The 19562-nt window shown below is 34.1% G+C and overlaps 1 protein-coding gene across 2 annotated transcripts in view; it reads left to right on the top strand.

The window, feature by feature from the left end:
- The first annotated feature begins 1796 nt into the window (after nt 1-1796).
- Nucleotides 1797-19562, top strand: part of LOC120633359 (ADAMTS-like protein 4) — a 34317-nt gene continuing 16551 nt past the window's right edge. Inside the window, exons 1-2 of one of the 2 annotated variants that reach the window (XM_039903560.1) lie at nt 1797-1872; nt 17756-17875. In XM_039903560.1, the coding sequence (XP_039759494.1) occupies nt 17834-17875 (42 nt within the window). In that variant the 5' untranslated portion in view covers nt 1797-1872; nt 17756-17833. Of the gene's footprint in view, nt 1873-17745; nt 17876-19562 lie in introns of both variants that reach the window. The other variant, XM_039903559.1, reaches the window with a different exon arrangement.

The raw sequence follows: 19562 nt of genomic DNA, 5'->3' as shown, positions 1-19562 counted from the left end.
TTGTCACTTTAGCTTGGTAACTCGTTAAGCTATATTGACGACTCCGACTCGTATTTACTAATTTCTAATTCGATCACGTAGAAATACCTTCACAACATCTGAAAATCATTAAACGAGTGGCGCGAAGTTTCCTTGCATTAGTCAAGTTAGAAGCGTGACGTAGATACTTTCAGACATGTGTATGTGAAAGTAAGATTCAGTGATTTAAATCTATGGTCAGAGTTTTAAATTCCGAGTATGAAAAAAAATATCGTTATAATCTCAATTAGGTACATATAACCCTGAGTAGGTCTTACCTGATCTAGCAGTTTTTACTACCTGATTCTCGTAAAAACAGCTTTCTCGTAATCTCGAAATCTTAAAGGCTACAACGCTCTCTCTCCCTTTAATCTACCAGATATCCATTTTTCTAGATCTCCATTTTTCTGTCCATCAATTTTGAAAACAAAAATATTACATGTTTAAATACACGGATATGCGATAGAATCTAAGAATCACATTATCCTAGTGAATGCAACTGAAATAAAACACTACCACAGAATTTATAGTATTAACATGATCTTTGATAACTTTATTACACTGACAATAAATTCCTATAAAATATTAACACGTTTTAAAACTTAAACGTTTATAGGGAATTTACATACCCACTGCGGATTTAATGGGTGGCTTTGATAAATCGCTGCAGAATCGTATTTTCTTAGTGACAAATAATTGGAAATTACAGTATAGGAAATTTATTCCAGACTCGTTTAAGTAATTATATTACAGCGCAAATTTATTAGATTCGTGAGTTTGTACACGATGTTATTTACATTGACCTCTATGTTATTAAACAAGCTGACCAGCCCTGGCTTCGCATAGGTGGTACCGTTTTGCTTATTTTATTAACCTAATTTCCAAAATTAAAGAGCTCTTGCAATAACTATATACAAAATAAACAAAATTAGTAAGTATTTTGATACGATCTAAGTAGTTATTCTTCTTCTCAGCTTATATTTAAAATAAAACAACTAAAACACATAAACCTTCACCGAGAGATATATTGGTAAAAGCTTCAATAGTTTTTTTTTTTATTACAATTGCTAGACTGTTGCTGCGTTCTTTGTTTATCACGGATTTTTACAAAGTACTATTTTTAAAAAGCCTATGTTACTCTCCGTCCTTCCAACTAACTCTATGCCAAAAATTAGTGTATTAGTTACTTTTTTAGGGAGTAAAGGAAGGAACAAACAAACAAATAAACAAACACACCTATAAAAAATTACTTTATAGTAGTTTTAAATTATATTCGAAATGTATAAAGGATGCTTTATTGCATATCCAAATCTGTGTACTTTCAACCAATATATGTCAGAGGGTAATTAGTAAAGCTGTTATCAACTTCTTAAACAAAGTATTTAAATAAGGAAACTCTGTGGTTATTTAAAACGGGCGAACTAAAAATATGGAGCGTTCTTATAATAAATACTGCATATTGAGACATCAAAATTCCTAACGTTCCTAATCCTCCATTATAAATATTGCCCATTAACGAACCATGGTTAAACTTAAATGATGGAGCCGTCGGTATTTCGCTTCCATTTAATAAGACGGTAATTGAGTGTCATATAAAACAAGAATCGTATCATAATTCTAATCTCAAGATGCATTAAGAGTTGATTAGTAGGCCATATAGTTTTAGCCAGTAGGTAGGTGCAGGCTGATCATTTGAAGTTTCCACATATGAGGCGACTGGCGCGAAGCTCTACCCAGTAGTGCACGACCACGCTTAGACGGCGACGCGTATCGGAAAATCCGACGAACGTGAAATTCGAATTCGACAATCGATTATTGAAATTTGGTCGGAAAAATTGTGTTCAGTGAATACTGGTAAAAAATAATGTGTTTAGTGCGTGATATGAAATAGAATTATATTTAAAATATAAACCCGACAAAAAAAATTCAAACTGCTTAGTCTAGGAGATATTTAATTATTTGTTTTATTGTTTGTATTTAATTATAGGGCATATTTAATTTATAAATTGAATTTCAAAAACAAAAATATTTACTTATGGTGAAACATAATATCAATGCAAAAAAATTTAAAACTTTTAACTATGGAAAAATTATAATATCTACTAAAACTGAATAAGATCTACTAATGTCAGGTTGTCAACCAAATATTTAATTAAATTATTTCCATTAAAAGAGCTTCTGCTTTAGAATACTAAGTTAAATTATTATAAAATAATTATATGCAAAATAAAAATGATGATATGCAACTGAAATCACCAAAAACATGTTACAACAAAAAAGAGGCCAAAGTTCGGTGCCATAAGTCAGTAATCAATAAAACGACAAAAAAAAATACATCGCCGTTAATGAGTCCCCATACCATCAACGTAGGTGTGCTTCCCAAAGCAAATAATTTAATTTCCGTTGAGAATCTCTTATCGGCGCAATTACGGGACGTGTTAAGTGATGTAACATCCAATGACAATCCGATGTTAATTTGATGGCTGTCAAACAGCGATTTCCGACAGACGAACCGCGTTCTCGAACGAACTTACCTATTTTTATTATAATTGAACACTTTCAATGACTAGCTTTCTAAACAAATAATAAAAATTAAAAAAGTCGACAATTATAAATGATATATTCAAGATAAAGCGTTTTTATTAGTACTTATTGCTCGATCTAAATAATGTTAATTATTTTTGACTTTGTACGGAACCCTTCGTGTGCAAGTCTGACTAGTACTTTACCAGTTTTTGTTAAGTTCTACCTTTGTATGATTTTTTATAGTCTTAGTTATCCGGCCCCGTGCTTTGGAGGGCACGTTAATTCATAACTGGTCCAGGGTTGTTATTATTGGCTTGTGATAAAATCTTTGAATCAGCGTGATTATGTCGAGATGACGCCTGTGTCTATCCGTGCAACATTCATAGGCTAAGGCTGTTTCCTTATTCCACAGTTAGCTCACGACTTCAATGTTATCTGGTAAGTGATGACGCAGTTTAAACTGGTATCAGGCTAGCCTGTTAGGGGTAGGGCAGTTACAATAAACCCATACATACCAGCATCCTTGCGCAGGGCAGCAAAATTAATTGATGCAAAGAAAAAAAAAAAGTCTAAAAAAGATGTTGCACTATATAAGCAACAGTAGGGCAGTATAATCATAAAACAAAAAAAAAACATAAAGTCGCTTGGTGGCACAGCTTTATCGTTACGGTTGTAAATAACCACAGCCGTCAAATCCCAACATACAAAAACATATTAAGATGCTTTTAAGACACGACACCCCTGCTATTGCCGCGGGTGTCGTACGAGGCGACTAAGGCTAACGGAGTACCGGACCGCGTCGTCTAATGCGATCACCAACCCGTCTGCCAAGCATGGTGAGACAAACTCTGCCATTAGAAGCGGCCTTTAATCCAACAGTGGGCTAAAGGCCGGGGTAAACTCAGCAACTGGGAGCGGCCTTTAGTCCATCAGTGACAGACAGATAGTTATAGGCTATCGATGACGATGATTAATTAAAAGTACCTCGGTCAGTAATTAAAGACTTTTTAAAGAGTCGATTATTAAATGTGTTAGCGTTTGCTAATTTATGTAGGTCACGCTTCCTTATTAACGGGATTGAGACGCATGGCTTTGTATGCAGATTTATAATTTAATATGGATACGGTATAAAAAGAGTTTGGCTATCAACGGCTCGGAGTTATTATAATTTTTTTTTAGAAAGGGATCAAAAATTAAGACGATGGCGGGCTTTACCAATTACTGTCATAGGTCCGTTATAGTATGCTGAGTAGTAGTAGAGCTTTTAGTAACTGCTCCTCCGGGAAGGATTACCGTCGTGCTTATTTCTGCCGCTAAGCGGCATTATTGTTTTCCGGTCTGAAGGGCGTGGTTAATCCCAACGCTTCAGATTGATGGACACAGGGCAGAGCACTCTGCAGGACTTGTCCCAGGCATACCCTGCGAAGTGTTTCTTTCCTTATAGGCGGGTTATATGGGTTTCCACCATCAGGTGCGGCATCTGCTTTGTCCGTATTTTTTTAACTTTATCGTGTTTTTCAGAGATACATAGGACACCTATTAATCTCTGGGTCGTATTTAAATTGTTCTGCAGAAACACCACGTCTATAAAATTTATGGACATAAGGTGGCATGTTGCAGGACGTGCTCCTTGCATGCCCTGTGAAGTATTGCTCAATTTATAGGCAATTGTTTTCCACTTACCATCAGGTGTGCCACCTGCTTGACCCGTCATTATTACTGCAGAAAAAAAGGACACCTAGCGCGTAGACAAAAATATCACTTTTTTTATTCAACTTAACTTTTTAATGCAATCACAGCTAGTGGTAAGATGGTAAGCGAGATTAACTTTTAGGGGTGTGGCAGTTATAATAAATATTTACCCGAAAAAGGCTTTTACGTGACATCGTACCGTAATGCTAAATTCCTTGAAAGCACGTCTTTGTGGGTAAGGGCCAAAGCATCCCACTATGTAAATTGTAAAATGTAAATCGTTGATATTGGATAAGAGCAACTGCTGAGTTTCTTGCCGGCTTCTTAGAATTCTTTTTCTCCGTAGAATCTGCCTTCCGAACCGGTGGTAGAGTCACTACACACAGACAGACTTGACGTTTCAAAAGTGCTTATATTAGGCTTACTTGAAATAAATGAATTTATAATTTTTAATAGTCCATAGCTCTAACCACTATGCCAGATTGGTCGAAAAATTTAACTTCAGTACTTAAAAGCAAACACAAGCCTACACTTTACATGTTGCGTCAGCTTACAATGTAAATAAATTAGCAAGTTTTTGTGTTGCTACAAAGAACACAATGAGCGTATCAATCTATAATGTTCTTTGTTCAATGGAACAAAATGGACAACAAAAACTCCACCTACGGTTTACTGTCATTTTGATATACAACATATAAAAGTGATTTCATTCAGATATGAGGCCCAAATAGTCAAGCAAACACTTTATTAGGTACACATAACTTGCAAACGAAAAAAGGGTGTATGGAAGATGCAACCACTTTATTGGTAAATATATTATTACTAAATGCGCCCTGCGGTTTCGCCCGCGTAATTTTGGGAGGCAGCGTACTGCTACATAGTCTACAGCTATAGTCATTTATGAGATTTTAAGATTTTTTCACAAACATTTTTTTATGTTACATATTTATTTATTTTCAATCAAAAGTATACTATATTATTTCTTATACCTCCAAGAATATATATAAAAAGTTTCATGAAGATTGGTTTCGCAGTTTTCCCGTGAAAGCGTAACAAACAAACTTACATTCACATTTATAATATTAGAAGATTACCAGAGCCGTCGAAATACTGTAATTTTATTATATTAAAGTTGGAAACATCTGGATATAGTTTTTTTAAAACCTCACGGGAACTGTTCGTTTTCCGGGCTTCTAAATATTTTAAATCTAGAATGCAAGCTTTTAGTTTTCATCCAAAATTTTACTAAGATCGATGTAGGCGTGAATAACACAGGTACAAAGGCTATTTTTTTGAGTGCAGAGGCAACATTTCAAGGATTATAAAATGATATGTCCCAGGAGGCAAGCTATTAATGTGCAAAGCTTCATCATGATCGTTGAAGTTGTAACAAAAAAGCAATAAACAAACTGACACACTTTCGCATTTAAAATATTAGTATTGATTACAATAATATAGTTAGCAAGAGAAGTATCTACAAGAAAAAAAGAAGTGGTCATAACTCTGAAAAATACCTCTTTCTTTTGGTAGTCGGGAGGTAGAAAGGTAAGCGAATGGGCAAATAAAATAATAATAGAATGTATGAAGGTTCTAAAAATATAATAAAATGTTACCGGTGGTGAATTTCCAAAACAAATACGTAAGATTTAGGCTATACTCAATTAAACTACAGTATTTCAATAGATGATAATCAATTTATAGATTATCGCAGACGCGTCAGTCTCACGTACGCAAGTGTTAGTGTTATGAAATTCTTCATTAATTAATTATTTAAAAAAATCCAAAAGAAAGGCCCCACAAAATAATTGTACTATAATTGTACACTGTGAACAACTTTGTGCATTCTATCAAGTCAGATTATTGACCCTTCCAAGGCAGGATACTTGAACAAATTATGACATGAACCAGCCAGCTAGTATGTAAATCAGCCATTTTGTACCAATCTTTAATAGGTTTTGCCAACTCCTTTATCAGCGCAAGTCGGCTTTCGTAGCTCCGTGTGGTAATATGAAACCGTTTTAACGAGACGTCTTCCCATTTAGTTTGTGTCTATGCCTTTTTGCTTCAGTAATCGGATTACTCTATTTGTTTGATCTTAGATTACGCACTATTTTTAAAAGGGCACTTGTTTGGCGTGTAGAGTAGATAATATTTTTTTTTCGCTTGTTTGTTGTTTTCTGAAATAAGTGTACTCTCGCTAAACTCATATTTGTCAATCGTTTGAGACATATCGTGTAATTTTGTCAGAATAGGAAGCAATCACGTGTGGTGGAAAACACATGATATCATATTCCTAAAATTGCAATTCGTATTTCAAGTTGCTAGTCTGTTTTGTCACACAATCAGGAGAATTTAATCGCCACCTAAATTTGAATTTACGTTAATCTACATGTGTCTAGAAAGTAAGATCATTTACGCCTCATTAAAGCATATTATGTAAATGTTGACTATGCAATGACCCTTCATGTAAACTTATGTTACAGTAAATTTATGAAGTTGGTAAATAATTAAACTTAAGATAACTATAAATTCATATTTACCAGATATTTTATTAAATTGATTAGGATTTTTACAAATTTAATTAAAAATCAATGTTCATAACATTTAGTTGATATAAATACGACCGCTTTTGCGATACACTGCAGTCCTACATGGACTCGAACGATGTAAAGATATCTCCCGCTGTCATAGTCGTTTATCACTTACAATAAGGTAAGTGATTATAAAGCGGCAAAGTTCTACGGACACAAATACAAAATTCAAAGAATACGCAATTATGACAAGCGACAATAAGATGAGACAACGATGTCCTCCTGATCCAATTAACGCAAAATTTTAGGGCTGGGAAAAGTAAATATGTAATAAATGTGTCATGGGATTTTTCAACGTTTAAGCTTTTCATATTATTATAAAAGCATGCTTTTATACAAAACCGCATCTCTGTCAATCACAGCCCAGCTATTTCAGTAATCATGCCTGCCGATGCTGAAAGTTGAGCATTATATATGTCAGTCTGATTAAAAAAAACACTCGTCAATCCGTCGGTGCAATGGTTGAATCTTACATAATTGTACGTAACAAACAAACAAACTTACACATTTAGGTATAATATTTCTAGGTAACCTCGAAGTTATGTGCGTTTTAAGTAATTCACTTGCTTCAACGGTGAAGGAATCCATCGTGAGGAAACCTGGATGTCTGAGAGTTCTTCATAATGTTCTCATAGGTGTCCACCAATCTAACTGGACCAGCCTGGAACGGCCTTAACCCCTTCATATTGTAGGAGGAGACCCGTGCTCCCGTGCCCCGGGCCGGTAATGGGTTGATATGATGATGATATTTTACTACTTACTAGTTACTAAGTTACTAAAATGAAATGCGACAGCCCTGTTAACCATGTTTTTGCCGAAACACTAATCAACCTTGTAATAACCCCAATTTGTTGATCGCCACTTGCAGTAATATTTTTATAGTCGCCTTAATAGAGTCTCGTCAAAAAATCTAAAACTTCTGCCTCGAATGACGGTGGCAACTTTTAACTGCCATTCGTCACGCCTTTACCGCAATTAACTATATCATAAACGATGGGGTTAATTATGGGGGTCACCGCTAAAAATATTTATGTACGCTCATGTTCCACGAACTCATAATTTTCGATTGAAGTTTTTTAGTACCAAACCACCAGTTTATCAAAAAGACTCCATTTTCATGCAACGATTGCTTTGATTTCATAAGATTTTACAACTTTAAACCATGTGGCGAAGCGAAACTTTTATTTTTATTTCCCCAACAAAATAATATTACCTAACTAAAATCTGACGAAACTGTACAATATTATGAAAAACTTTAAATATTTACTTTTACTTACTTTAGAATACAATTTTAATATTTACAGGCTAGTGTGCATACTCAAGCTTTGTAAAAAAAAAATAAAAATATTTTTTATACATACGACCGCGGAGATTTTTATTAGGAAAATGGTGACATTACAAAGCTTAAAATACCAAGGTATACATACCTATTATATGCCTATAATTGTTCAAAAATTTTAAAAGAGTCAAAAAAAACCAATACATACTGTATGTTCTAAAAATAGAATATCTTTTACTTTATAGTGACTGTTTATAGTGTGAGGTTTAGACCCAAGAAATGAATAGAGAATCTCCACCTTTTTGGGAGTTGGTTGAAAATTCTACATTCCAAAACATAAGTGATTTACGGCGACCCGATCCTTTCGACCTATTAATATTCCACATAATGGAGCCATAACCCTTTTAGATGTCACTTCTAATAACCACACGAAGTTTTAATAAAATTATTGTCAACTGTACAAAAATATTTTATGGGATCATAATTTAATTTTTTCCTCGTAACCCCTACATTTTCTACTGTGCTCTGTCATTAAATTAACTGTAATTTATCGATAAAATGAATAGGTAAGGTTCTGGTTTGCAACATAATTTCCATCAACGGTACCTATTAGCTAAGTTACTTGTAGATATAAAAGTAGGTAAAACTTTATTATACTTAAAAAAAGAAATAACAGTCAACAAATTATATGTGTAGTATGTATCATTTATTTACTGTTATTCATTTTTTAATGTAGAATTTTATATATTATACTATTAATAGAAGCATCGCAGAAATGCATTATATACGACTATTATACAACGAGTTATTTTATCGCAAATAAATAATAAAAACAATTTATTCATGATGTTTATGAGATTCGTTGGATAGTTAGCAAGGTTGATTAAGAATCAGGTAGGATCCTCTGGTTGGCCAACATTTTTGAGTATTGTGATTATCGGTTCAGATGTTGTCAGGACCCACTGGATGATAGATCCTGACGTTGTTCTGTAATCATGCCTCGGAGAGCACGTTAAGCTGTTTACCCCATTTAACACTCTCATATCATCACTGAAATGTGGATGTCATCGTTTAAGCCCGCAAACCCGCACTGGAGGAGTGTCTATAACCACAATGGATTCATAAACGTCACTCGATTATGGTCACTGGTTATACAGTGCTATTTCCTATGCCCCTCTATTTTATGGCAGAGAAGGTCTAGAATGAGATCGGGATGCAGATGTTACGAAGCAAAAGCCAGCACAAAACTCAAAAGCCATATTAGTGACACTGTAGCTCCGAGTGAATATAGACAATGTATGGCCCCATGGATTCAATCGCTCGCTTTTCTAAGAAATCGTTTGGATTTTGATGCTAGAATTTCTTTTAAAAATCACACTTATTCAATCAAAATGACAAATAGTTTTCTATTATGTAGTTCATAAATGGAGATTTTATAAGCATTCTGTTAGATAAACGAAAATTTGCTTGTTGTTCGCTCTTATGATGGTCATCAATCCAAGTGGTAGTAGATGCAAGCTTATCGCGACTCTGTTATTTGTCATTCAGACACGGCTGACGCCATCCTGACAGTCGTCATTTGTATCAATTACAAAAGCAATTATATTGGATTTGTTTTTGATTAAACCAACCTTACTACTGCAGCTTAAAACAGTTTTATTTTAAAATAGTCTACTAGCAAGTATATTAGCTTTGTACGGCAATAAATTAGATAAGTAAGTAAAATTACTGTAATCTCAATAAATTTTTGGGCATCTCGGTTTGAACAATACACGCATCTAAAATCTGGTTAGTTGCATAAGTAACCCAAGATAGTTTTTATAAATAGCGATTCTTGGATCCCTAGAATGTCAGCTATTTTTGCTTTATATTACATCAAGCTCGGTATTGTGGTTCAGCCGAGCAAAGGTAAGAAACAAACAGACACATTTATTTATTTCAAAATGACCAATTAAAACTTCCTAAGTATTCCTTGATAATGTTCACAATCTTAATCGAAGATACTTAATACCTAGAACTAAAAAGTTAACTTAAGACGGCCCAGCCCTTTGTAGGAAAATGGTAACTAGAGTGCGTGCTGCTCGAAAGAGCGTAATGCTATCAATTAATTCAATATAACAGTTCACTGCTAGACTAAAGGGCTGGATTGCCCATCATGGTAGTAGTAGCACAGAGGACGTTGGTGCCCGATCTCCGTTATATACCCTCCCGCATACGACACCCGCGGGACGACAAGGGGTGGTGACAACTGGGTGTGTGTGTCCGGACAGCGAATAAGTGAAAAAAGCGGGTGGAAAACACTCATTTCGGCTGGTACTGAGAATTCATGATCCGAAAACACATCATTTTAATTTTTTTTCACAGTCCTGGAATTTATTCCCGGATTCCCTTGTAATCTAGTTAAAAAACGGACATAAATTATTGATTTGATTTGTGGGCATAACTAATACCATTCTCAAAATCTGTCAATTAGATATCTATACGAAAGTAAGAATACTTTTGTTGTCCCAACCTTTCCTTACAGACATGAGTTAATAAATGTTAAGAGGATTACGGCTGCTTATAAGTCACATACATGACAAATCCTCAGACATGAGAGCTTTAAGTAATTTAAACTCAACAGTGTTTGTTTAATGTTATTTAAGATTAACCATGTGTGGACAATGGATCCGAGTCAATAAATTGTAAACGAATGCGATGGCTTTGTTAGGCCGCGTTTGCATGACCGGCGACTTATTGACAGGTTTATACCTTAAACCTACTTTGGAAAACATAAAAAAAATGCCACATTGAATGAGATGGTAGTTTTGTTGTATAGCTATTTATGAAACAAGTAGAAATAATTTTAGAATATGTATTTAAACAAGCCTCTGGCGCAGTGGCGAGCGCTTAGGTTCCAGGATCCTCACCAGAAGAACTAGTCTGGTGTGGTGGGAGGTTGGGAGGCCATGGCTAGTTACCAACCTATTGACAAAGATGTAAACGCTGGAATGCTAAATCGCTTTGCGGCGAAGTGATTTCGCGTTCCGGTACGATGCCGCGTATAAACCGATTAGTATACGTTTAATCTCACCACTAGGTTAGGTTGCAGCAAAGGGCTAACTTTTACTGTATTGTAGAGAAAGATTAAAGCATGTTAAAGATAAAAAACAATCTATTTGCCTTAAACTTATTTTTTTTGTTATTTAAAGGGTGGGTGTAAGAGATTGCTTGCAGCAATAAGGCCGCCTTTGCATGTCTACATTGTTTACTGTTTCATTAATGTTTATTTTCCTATATGTATGTTATACGTGCAATAAAGTGTTTGTTCTTCTTCTTCTATTTGTATTTCTATTACGTTTTAATGTATTTTATTATTTATTTGTTAGACACTTTTATATTTTTTTAATCTCACAGTCGTTTATTAATTTAATATATCTAGAAATTGTTGATAAGTAGTTATGAAAGGTGGTAATATTTGCCATTTTGATTAAACCCAGTTATTGGTAGTACAACGCCTAGGGTTTAGGTCTTCGGTCTCACTTTCAGGCCGACGTCGACAGGTTATCAAAGGCGTGTGAAGGGAACCAATCCGCCAATGTCCAGCGTGGTAGACTACGGCCTAAATCGCATCTCATTCTAAAGATGCACCCTGGTCTGCAATGGGTTGATACAAAAAAAGTTAAATTAATACTTGAGTAACAGCAAGAATAAATGGCGCGTTTATAAAAAATATAGCTTCCTATATTTAACTATTTTTAGACGACTTTTCGCAGAAATCTCTTTACGTGGTGCTTTTTGCGATTGTTTCGCTAATGAATCGATGCAAAGTCACCGTGGGCAGGCCCTTAATTGCATAATCTAGGTTTCTACTCGTAATTTCAATTGATTACGAAATAATGCAATTGTGATTGCTATATTTATATATTAAATTATTATAATTGAGGTATTGTAATTTAAATTACTTCTCGTCATTGCAATCTCAAATAATTGGGTTCCAGTTGTATAGGTTTCAATCTCGGCCTTAGACTATGTTTATTCTTAGCACTCCTCTTAAAATAAAGGAGCAGGCAACGATTTTTAAATGATTAGTATTTTAGAATGAAATTAAGCTCACAATGTTATAGGTACATGCTTTTATTTTAAATCATAATACAATTAAAACACATTATTTAAATTTGCGAAAAAATAATAACTCGTCGTAATCGGTCGGTAAATTCTAGTTAGTGAAATATATTTACTCAGTAGGTTAATATTATCAGCCCATATTAATTTATTATCATCTATAGCAGATTCCTTTTAACATTATCTCACTAGCGTTCTAGATAAAACTTTTTATTCGATAGATTTGTAATACTTAATTTTTATTTAAAAAAAATCGAAATTCAAAATTCATTTATTGCAAGTAGGCAGGGTAAGCTTCAAGCACTTTTGAAACGTAAAGTCGGTCTGTTCGTCTCAAGCCTGGAAGCCGGCTAGAAACTCAGCAGTTCAACATCAACAATTTACATTTTGAAATTAATTTAGAACAATTAATTTCTTGTGAGAGATGAAAGCGGAGCCGGATGCTTCCAAGAAACCTTGTCATTAAAATATAGATCAATTGTATAGTAAACCCGGTGTGATAGATATGTTTTAATATATGGTTTTAACTTATGCATTATTAGGTCCAAAGTTACCTTAGAAATCCCTATCCCTATCCCTACTTCCTACTAATATTTATTATTTATTATAATTATAAATGCCAATGTAAGTTTGTTTGTTACGCTTTTACGCAAAAACTACTTAACCGATCCTCATGAAACTTTGTACACATATTTTTGGAAGTCTTAGAAGTAATAAAGGATACTTTTTATCCCGACATTAAGCTCGGTTTCTTTGGGAAAGGGGATAAAAGTGTTTGACGATTTTACACCATAACTCAGACAAATTATAACCGATTTAAAAAATTATTTTTGATTTATAGAGCTTAAAATATGTGTTTAATTATGCCTAAACGTTGCGTAGATCTGATTAATGTGGTTAGAGATAGAGGACAGAGCTCATCAGCGGACAGCTGAAAACCCTTTAAAAACAAAATCAAACGCAGACGAATTCGCGGGCAACAGCTAGTCATATTATAATTTGACGTTACAATGTGTGGATGGCCCCTAAGCAGCTTACTGTAACGGACATCTCTATTATCCCGACGCTAGTAGATACTAGTGTTCCCAATGTTGATACATTCGGAGTTATCCGCGCGTTACAATAGCTGAGATTGAATGGGTCGGCGAACAGCTGTTGGCGCGCCGCCATTAACGGGTTTAGGTATAGACTTTGGAGCATTGCAACTATAACGTTATAGTTCACGTTATTGTCAATCGTACCATAAGCTTCTTTATAGTACGTTAAAATCCGGTGTGATGACTTTTTCTTCACTTATTGGGCAGTGGCGTGCATGTAGCTTTTGACCAGGGTATGCATAAAGCTGGAAAAAGGCATAAAATTTACAAATCCTCCTACTATAAGAGTTATATCAAAAACATTGGGTAGGCAATGCTTTCGCGCATGTATGAAGTGCACGCCACTGTTACTACGTCACGTGGCATTGTTGTCAACAAATACTTCGAAGTAGTAGAGCTGTGTCTGACGAAGCTCGTCCGGGGAACTACTACCGCCATGCCATGCAGCACTGTTGCAATGCTGTGTTACGGTCTGAAGAGTGTGTAACACCTACGCCTCAGGTTGACGGACACAGGATGTGTTCCTGGCATGCCCTGTGGAAAACATCACTACGTTATATAATATAATCTCTAAATATCAGCATTCTGGAGCACCTCTCAATATATTTTAATTAAAGGTATATTTCCTTTATTTAATTATCGACGCGTCTCGGGTAGTATGTATCCTTAGTACAAGTTTTGCACGTTCACAAACGTGGATCATGTTCGAATTTAGAAACGCTCTGAAGTGAAACTTATTTTACTTGTTCTAGAATCACTAATACGGCGTGCACTGGGTTTCTACAGAGTATGCAAACAGCAGAAAAATTGCTCCGAAGATCCTCCTCTTATACGATTTATATATAATTTTTAGGGTAGGCAGTGCTTTTGTGCATGTATGAAGTGCACGACGACCTTTACACGGATAGGAGCCCGAAAAAGTGTGTAACGAATTTAAGGAAGCACTCAAGGTTGATAAGTTCCACTTTATTCTATTATCATTGTTTCGATACTAGATGTATGTCTTATACTAAAGATACTGGTGAAAGTATGCATACTGCGTTCTGTAGAAATCACAGAATTTATAGTAAAGCGTTGAGTGTAGTCGCTGACTTCAAAGTGCCTCATTACTTTGCAGAAACGAAACTTTTTCGCGCGATCGTTGCGTTTCCTTTCCACATACATGGCCTTAAGTTTGTTTTTCTTTAAATATTTTTTTAAGTATGTACAAAAAATATCTCTTAAATTAAAAAACATATAAGGAGTAATAAACTTTATAATACCCATCATTCAGACAGCCGGAAATATATTCTAACTGCCCGTAAGTTTAACAGTTGTGCACAACCCAACACCGAAATAAACTAAGCCCCGTTGCATGACGGAAGAATCTTCCTTTTGACAGTTAGTTTATATCGCTGGTTCCTGCTTCCACAGTTCACTTAAGATTATCTACGCATTACAATAGTGCATATTCCGTGAAATGTCAACGGTTTTTGGCACGTAGCCATTAACGAGTTTACGTGCTTAGGGCATTCAAAATATGTGGCGTATTCAGTACAAGAGACGAGAGGTGTTCTCACTTGTCACCCTATACCGAAGTTGGCCCAACTGAATTAGATTCTATACATAATGTAAAGGAAAAGCAGATCGCTAACTAAAAGAAAGCTTAAAACCTCTCACCGGGCGATGAAAAGTCGCTATGCGTGGAGTCTCCTAATCAGAAATGAGGAGATCCTTAGAAGAATAAGACTTAATGACATAGCTCGAAGTACCGATCAAAGCTAGAAATGGTAACCTTGCGCCCAGTGGCGTGCATAGAGGGTATGAAAAGGGTATGCAGATTGTATAAAATGACCAAAATCTCCAGTACGAGTTATAAATAAGTACTTAAGGGTAAGTTGTTTATTACTTTTACAATGTCTATCCTTACGTTTTTTATAACTCATACTGGAGATTATCTTCATTTTATAACATCTGCAAACCCTGTGCATACCCTCTATGCACGTTATGCAGTTGCGCCAGTAAACTCAGTTTTAACACAGTATCCCACATACGACATCAAATTAAGCACTTAGGAAAATGTAAACTAGAATTTGAAACTTCCTACAAAATATATTTTCAGCAGTGTACGTACATCAGTTGATTATGATGACGATAATGAATCTAAAAAGTTTTTTTTTTTATTTTTATATTTATCTCTTTTCTGAAAATAAGTCTCAAAATCAAAGATTAAAATTGAGAACAAGTCTAAATTATCGTGTACCATTAAAATAAGCTCAAATTGAGGCAGCATGTAGGGTCTGAGCTACAGTTTCGCCTTTCCTACAAGAGAGGAGTTCGATACCGAGCAAAATATCATTACATGCTAAGGATGATGAAGATGACGACACGAGTGCTTGTTTCTATGAATTTTCATATTAAAACATATTATATGTATTAACATACTAATATTGTTCATACATAATTATATTAATATTTGTACACGATAGATATTGTAGAAACTATAGGTAATTATATCTACTACAGAAAAGAGGTATACGATCCTTTGTGCACATTTACACTAATATAGAAGCGGTGATAGCCCAGGACCTTGACCTCAATTTCGGTATGCTGAGTTCGAATCCCAGGAAACACCAGCAACTTTTCTAACTTATTGCGTTTTTCTAAACAATTAAAATATCACTTGCTTCAACGGTGGAGGAAGCATCGTAAAGAAACCTGCATACCTGGTCTCCATAATGTTATTAAAGGTATGTGAAGTTTTCCAAACCAAACACTGGGCCAGCGTGGTGGGCTCTTTACCCGTTCTTATTGTGAGAGGAGACCCGTACCTTGTAGTGAACCAATGGGTTAATATGATACTCACAGTAGCTTCGCTCTCTATGTAAACATTATATAAACCAAAACATTAGTCATAATAAACAAAAAGTGGATATAAACAAACGAGTGACTAGAAACGGACATAAATTAGTAATATATCTGCTAAGTGCTTAAGTCTGAGAAAAGTACACAAATCCTCCATGGTATCTGCTTTTATAACATGACACCGAAAAATAATAAAATAAATAAAAAAAATTGGATCTACGTTTACCTAAGTTTTGATAAATCAAAATGAATTTCTTAATGCCGAGCCTGTTTGGAACCAGGCCGCTCCGCTCTTATCACTCACAAGACTAGAATTACACTAGAAATTTTGTAAAGATTGTTGAAACTTTAAAATGATTTTGAAAAGGAGCAATCTGCTGAGTTTCTTGCCGGTTCTTCTTGGTAGTATCTGCCTTTCGACGCGGTGGTAGGTTCCGAAGGTAGGCAAAGTAAAAATACATCTTAAGATCATAAGATAGCAATGAAATCATTTGCATAAAGCCGCTTTAATACGTATAAAGTTTCCTGATTGCAAATAAGATGCTTACTGTAATCTTGAAATACGCGTAATTGCATACCGTATGCATATCAAAGAGATTGAAATATGACAAATTAATGCTAATGTTATAATCCGTGGCGAATGCGAAACGTTTAATGCGATTGCCTCAAAGAGTGGCTAGTATAAAGATATCAATGGGATTTAGGCACTGGCTTCGATTCAAAGATCAAAGCTGATGTTTGTACTTGCCAGCCATTATGAATCACTATTCACGATAAAGTGTTTTGTTATGAGTTAGGCTTCTTCGTAAATAAATATATGAAACGTGCCTATAGGTAGCATAGCATATTAGGTCGGTAGTATGTAGGCAAATTAGCTAACATCCACTGTCATTACTATTAATAAACGAAAAGAGAATGTGAGAACAATATGCGCGAATGAAGCAGTGAAAGATTTGGCATAGTTTTAAGCACATAGATAAGGACAATTATAGAAAGCTAAAATTAGTAAAAAATGTTAAATGTGTTAAAATTAAAAATAACCATGGCGAAGACAAACAGTCTGTGATGAAGCAGTCACACAGAGTAGAGACTGTAGCCAAAGAATTCAAAATTGTTGCCAACAAAATATTACTTACACACAGATTCACCGAGTCGTTAATTTAGTATAACGCTTAAACTCTTTGTCGTTCGAAATAACGGATGAATTTTGACTATTAGTTAAAATTAAACTACCAACATACCTATTACGATGTTTTTGAGATATTGACAAAAAATATCCAAATTTTATGAAACCTCTTAAAAAAATATATTAGCACAAAAAATATAATAATATAGAAATATAAAAATATAATAAATATAGAAATCTATTTTTATCTAAAAATCATTATAATTATGAACTTTCAATAAAATACATGCATAAAGCTGTCAAGATGGTTAATATTTGTTGAATCATCCAAAAACGTTTAAAAAAAAAACAAATTAAGTAACTTTTCAAACACATTTGTATGAATTGTGCAAAAACTTAAAAAATCGTAATGAAATTTAATGTTCCAAATTTGTAGTTAGTTATAAATTATGAAAATTGCCTAAGTAGTTTCTTCTAGTGGTAGCCTAAAGTACAGGAGATGTGTACGTAATCGAAAATAAATTACCTCCGCGGTTTAATACGAAAACAAGAGAAGATGAAGCCTACAGCGGGATTATTCATCATTTTTCTGATTATAGTAAGTATTCATGGTCCTAAGTTTATTTTATTGCATATGTGTTAAAACTGGAGATAATGAGGTTTTTTTGTGTAATTGACAATGGATTATTTTCTAGTTTTATTATCTAACAGCTCATAGCGCATTTAGTCTACCCAATCTATTAAATATAGTTATAGTATATATTTTTAGACATTTATTTTGTAATGCGGTTATATATAAAATGTAATTAATTTTGAAATTATTTGTAAACGTTGTGAAAACCTGTAATAAGCTGAACATTCACTTAGCTCGCAACGTAAAAACTTGGACGAGAAAAAATATATTAGCGGTTGGTATTCCTAAATAAATAAATAAATCTGGGTAATATTCAATATATATTTTGGTAAGTTTACTGCTAAAATATCAAATAAAACCAACAGCTGATCGTGAAGGTAAGAACATTTTTTCGCAATAAGGAATAACCGGAACGCACCGCACCCGAAACGCGTCACTTTAACTTTTAATGTAGGGTTTTCTACCGAAATAATGCATTTATTTAAAGAATAGTAAACATTGGACAAATTCACCGGATCGCTTTTGTAAGACGAACGAAACGAAAATATTTTTTCTTAGTTAGTCTATGCTGTTTATTCTTACTGTAAACGAGTAAAAGATGAACTGTATCATAGTCATGTGTAATAAAATATAAAAACCTAGACATAAATATTGACAAAATAATCTTTTATTACTTCCTAAAAAGATTTCACTAATAGGAACGCCAAAGTGTACATTAAAATGACATAAAAACAGCAGGTTATAAACTAGTATATATTTTACGTGGAATTATTAACAAGATTGAATTTACCTTATTTAGAATACATTAAAGCTTTAAGTAGATACTTGGGCTATATATTATTGTTGGGCTCTATTCGTGCTGCAGAAGAGAGCTATTCGTTAGATCTATAAAATTGGTCGAGAGAGTCATTGTGAGATAAATTTAAAGACTTTAAAATATTGACAGTATATGGTCAGTACATATTTGAAAATTTTATGTCAAATCTAAATTTAAGAAAAAAGCGACTGCAATAATTTGAATATCCCTACTAATATTATAAATGTGAATGTAAGTTTGTTTGTTACGCTTTCACGCAAAAACTACTAAACCGACCATCCTGCGTTTGGAACTCTCGTAGCTTTAAATTTACGAATACGGTTATCGCCATCATCTCACTACCGTGTACTTCTCATGTAATGTACGCATCCAAAGTGCCACCTATGGGCCTACTTAAATAAAGATATTTTTGACTTTGACTTTTGACTTTATTTTGATTTTGATTTTGATAGAATTAAATTATTTCAATTCTAAAATTAAATACGAGGCTTCAATAGTCTGGTGGACGATAGCAATACAAAATACAGTAATAATACTCAATTTAGCTTAGGTATTATAAACTTATCACTTTTGAATGGTGGTTTAAAAATATTTATGAATTCGATTCAGCAATATACAGTATTATTGAACAAAATATAAAAGCTAGTTTAAAGCTTTATTTAGCAGTAAGGTGAAAACTCCATAATATATATCTCTTGCATGAACATAATCGCCTGGTACAGTGTGTTTTGAAGATAACGTGACGTAGTTTCTTATAGGTTTAATTTTATTATGAAATAGCGGCGGCAGGTCTTTGATTTAACTAATTTTTACTCCATACTTATACTTTACTTA

This window comes from Pararge aegeria, chromosome 21, assembly GCF_905163445.1.
Source record: "Pararge aegeria chromosome 21, ilParAegt1.1, whole genome shotgun sequence".
Taxonomy (NCBI): Eukaryota; Metazoa; Arthropoda; class Insecta; order Lepidoptera; family Nymphalidae; genus Pararge; species Pararge aegeria.
The sequence above is the reverse complement of the archived record's forward strand: the minus strand, read 5'-3'. Positions and strand labels throughout refer to the sequence as shown.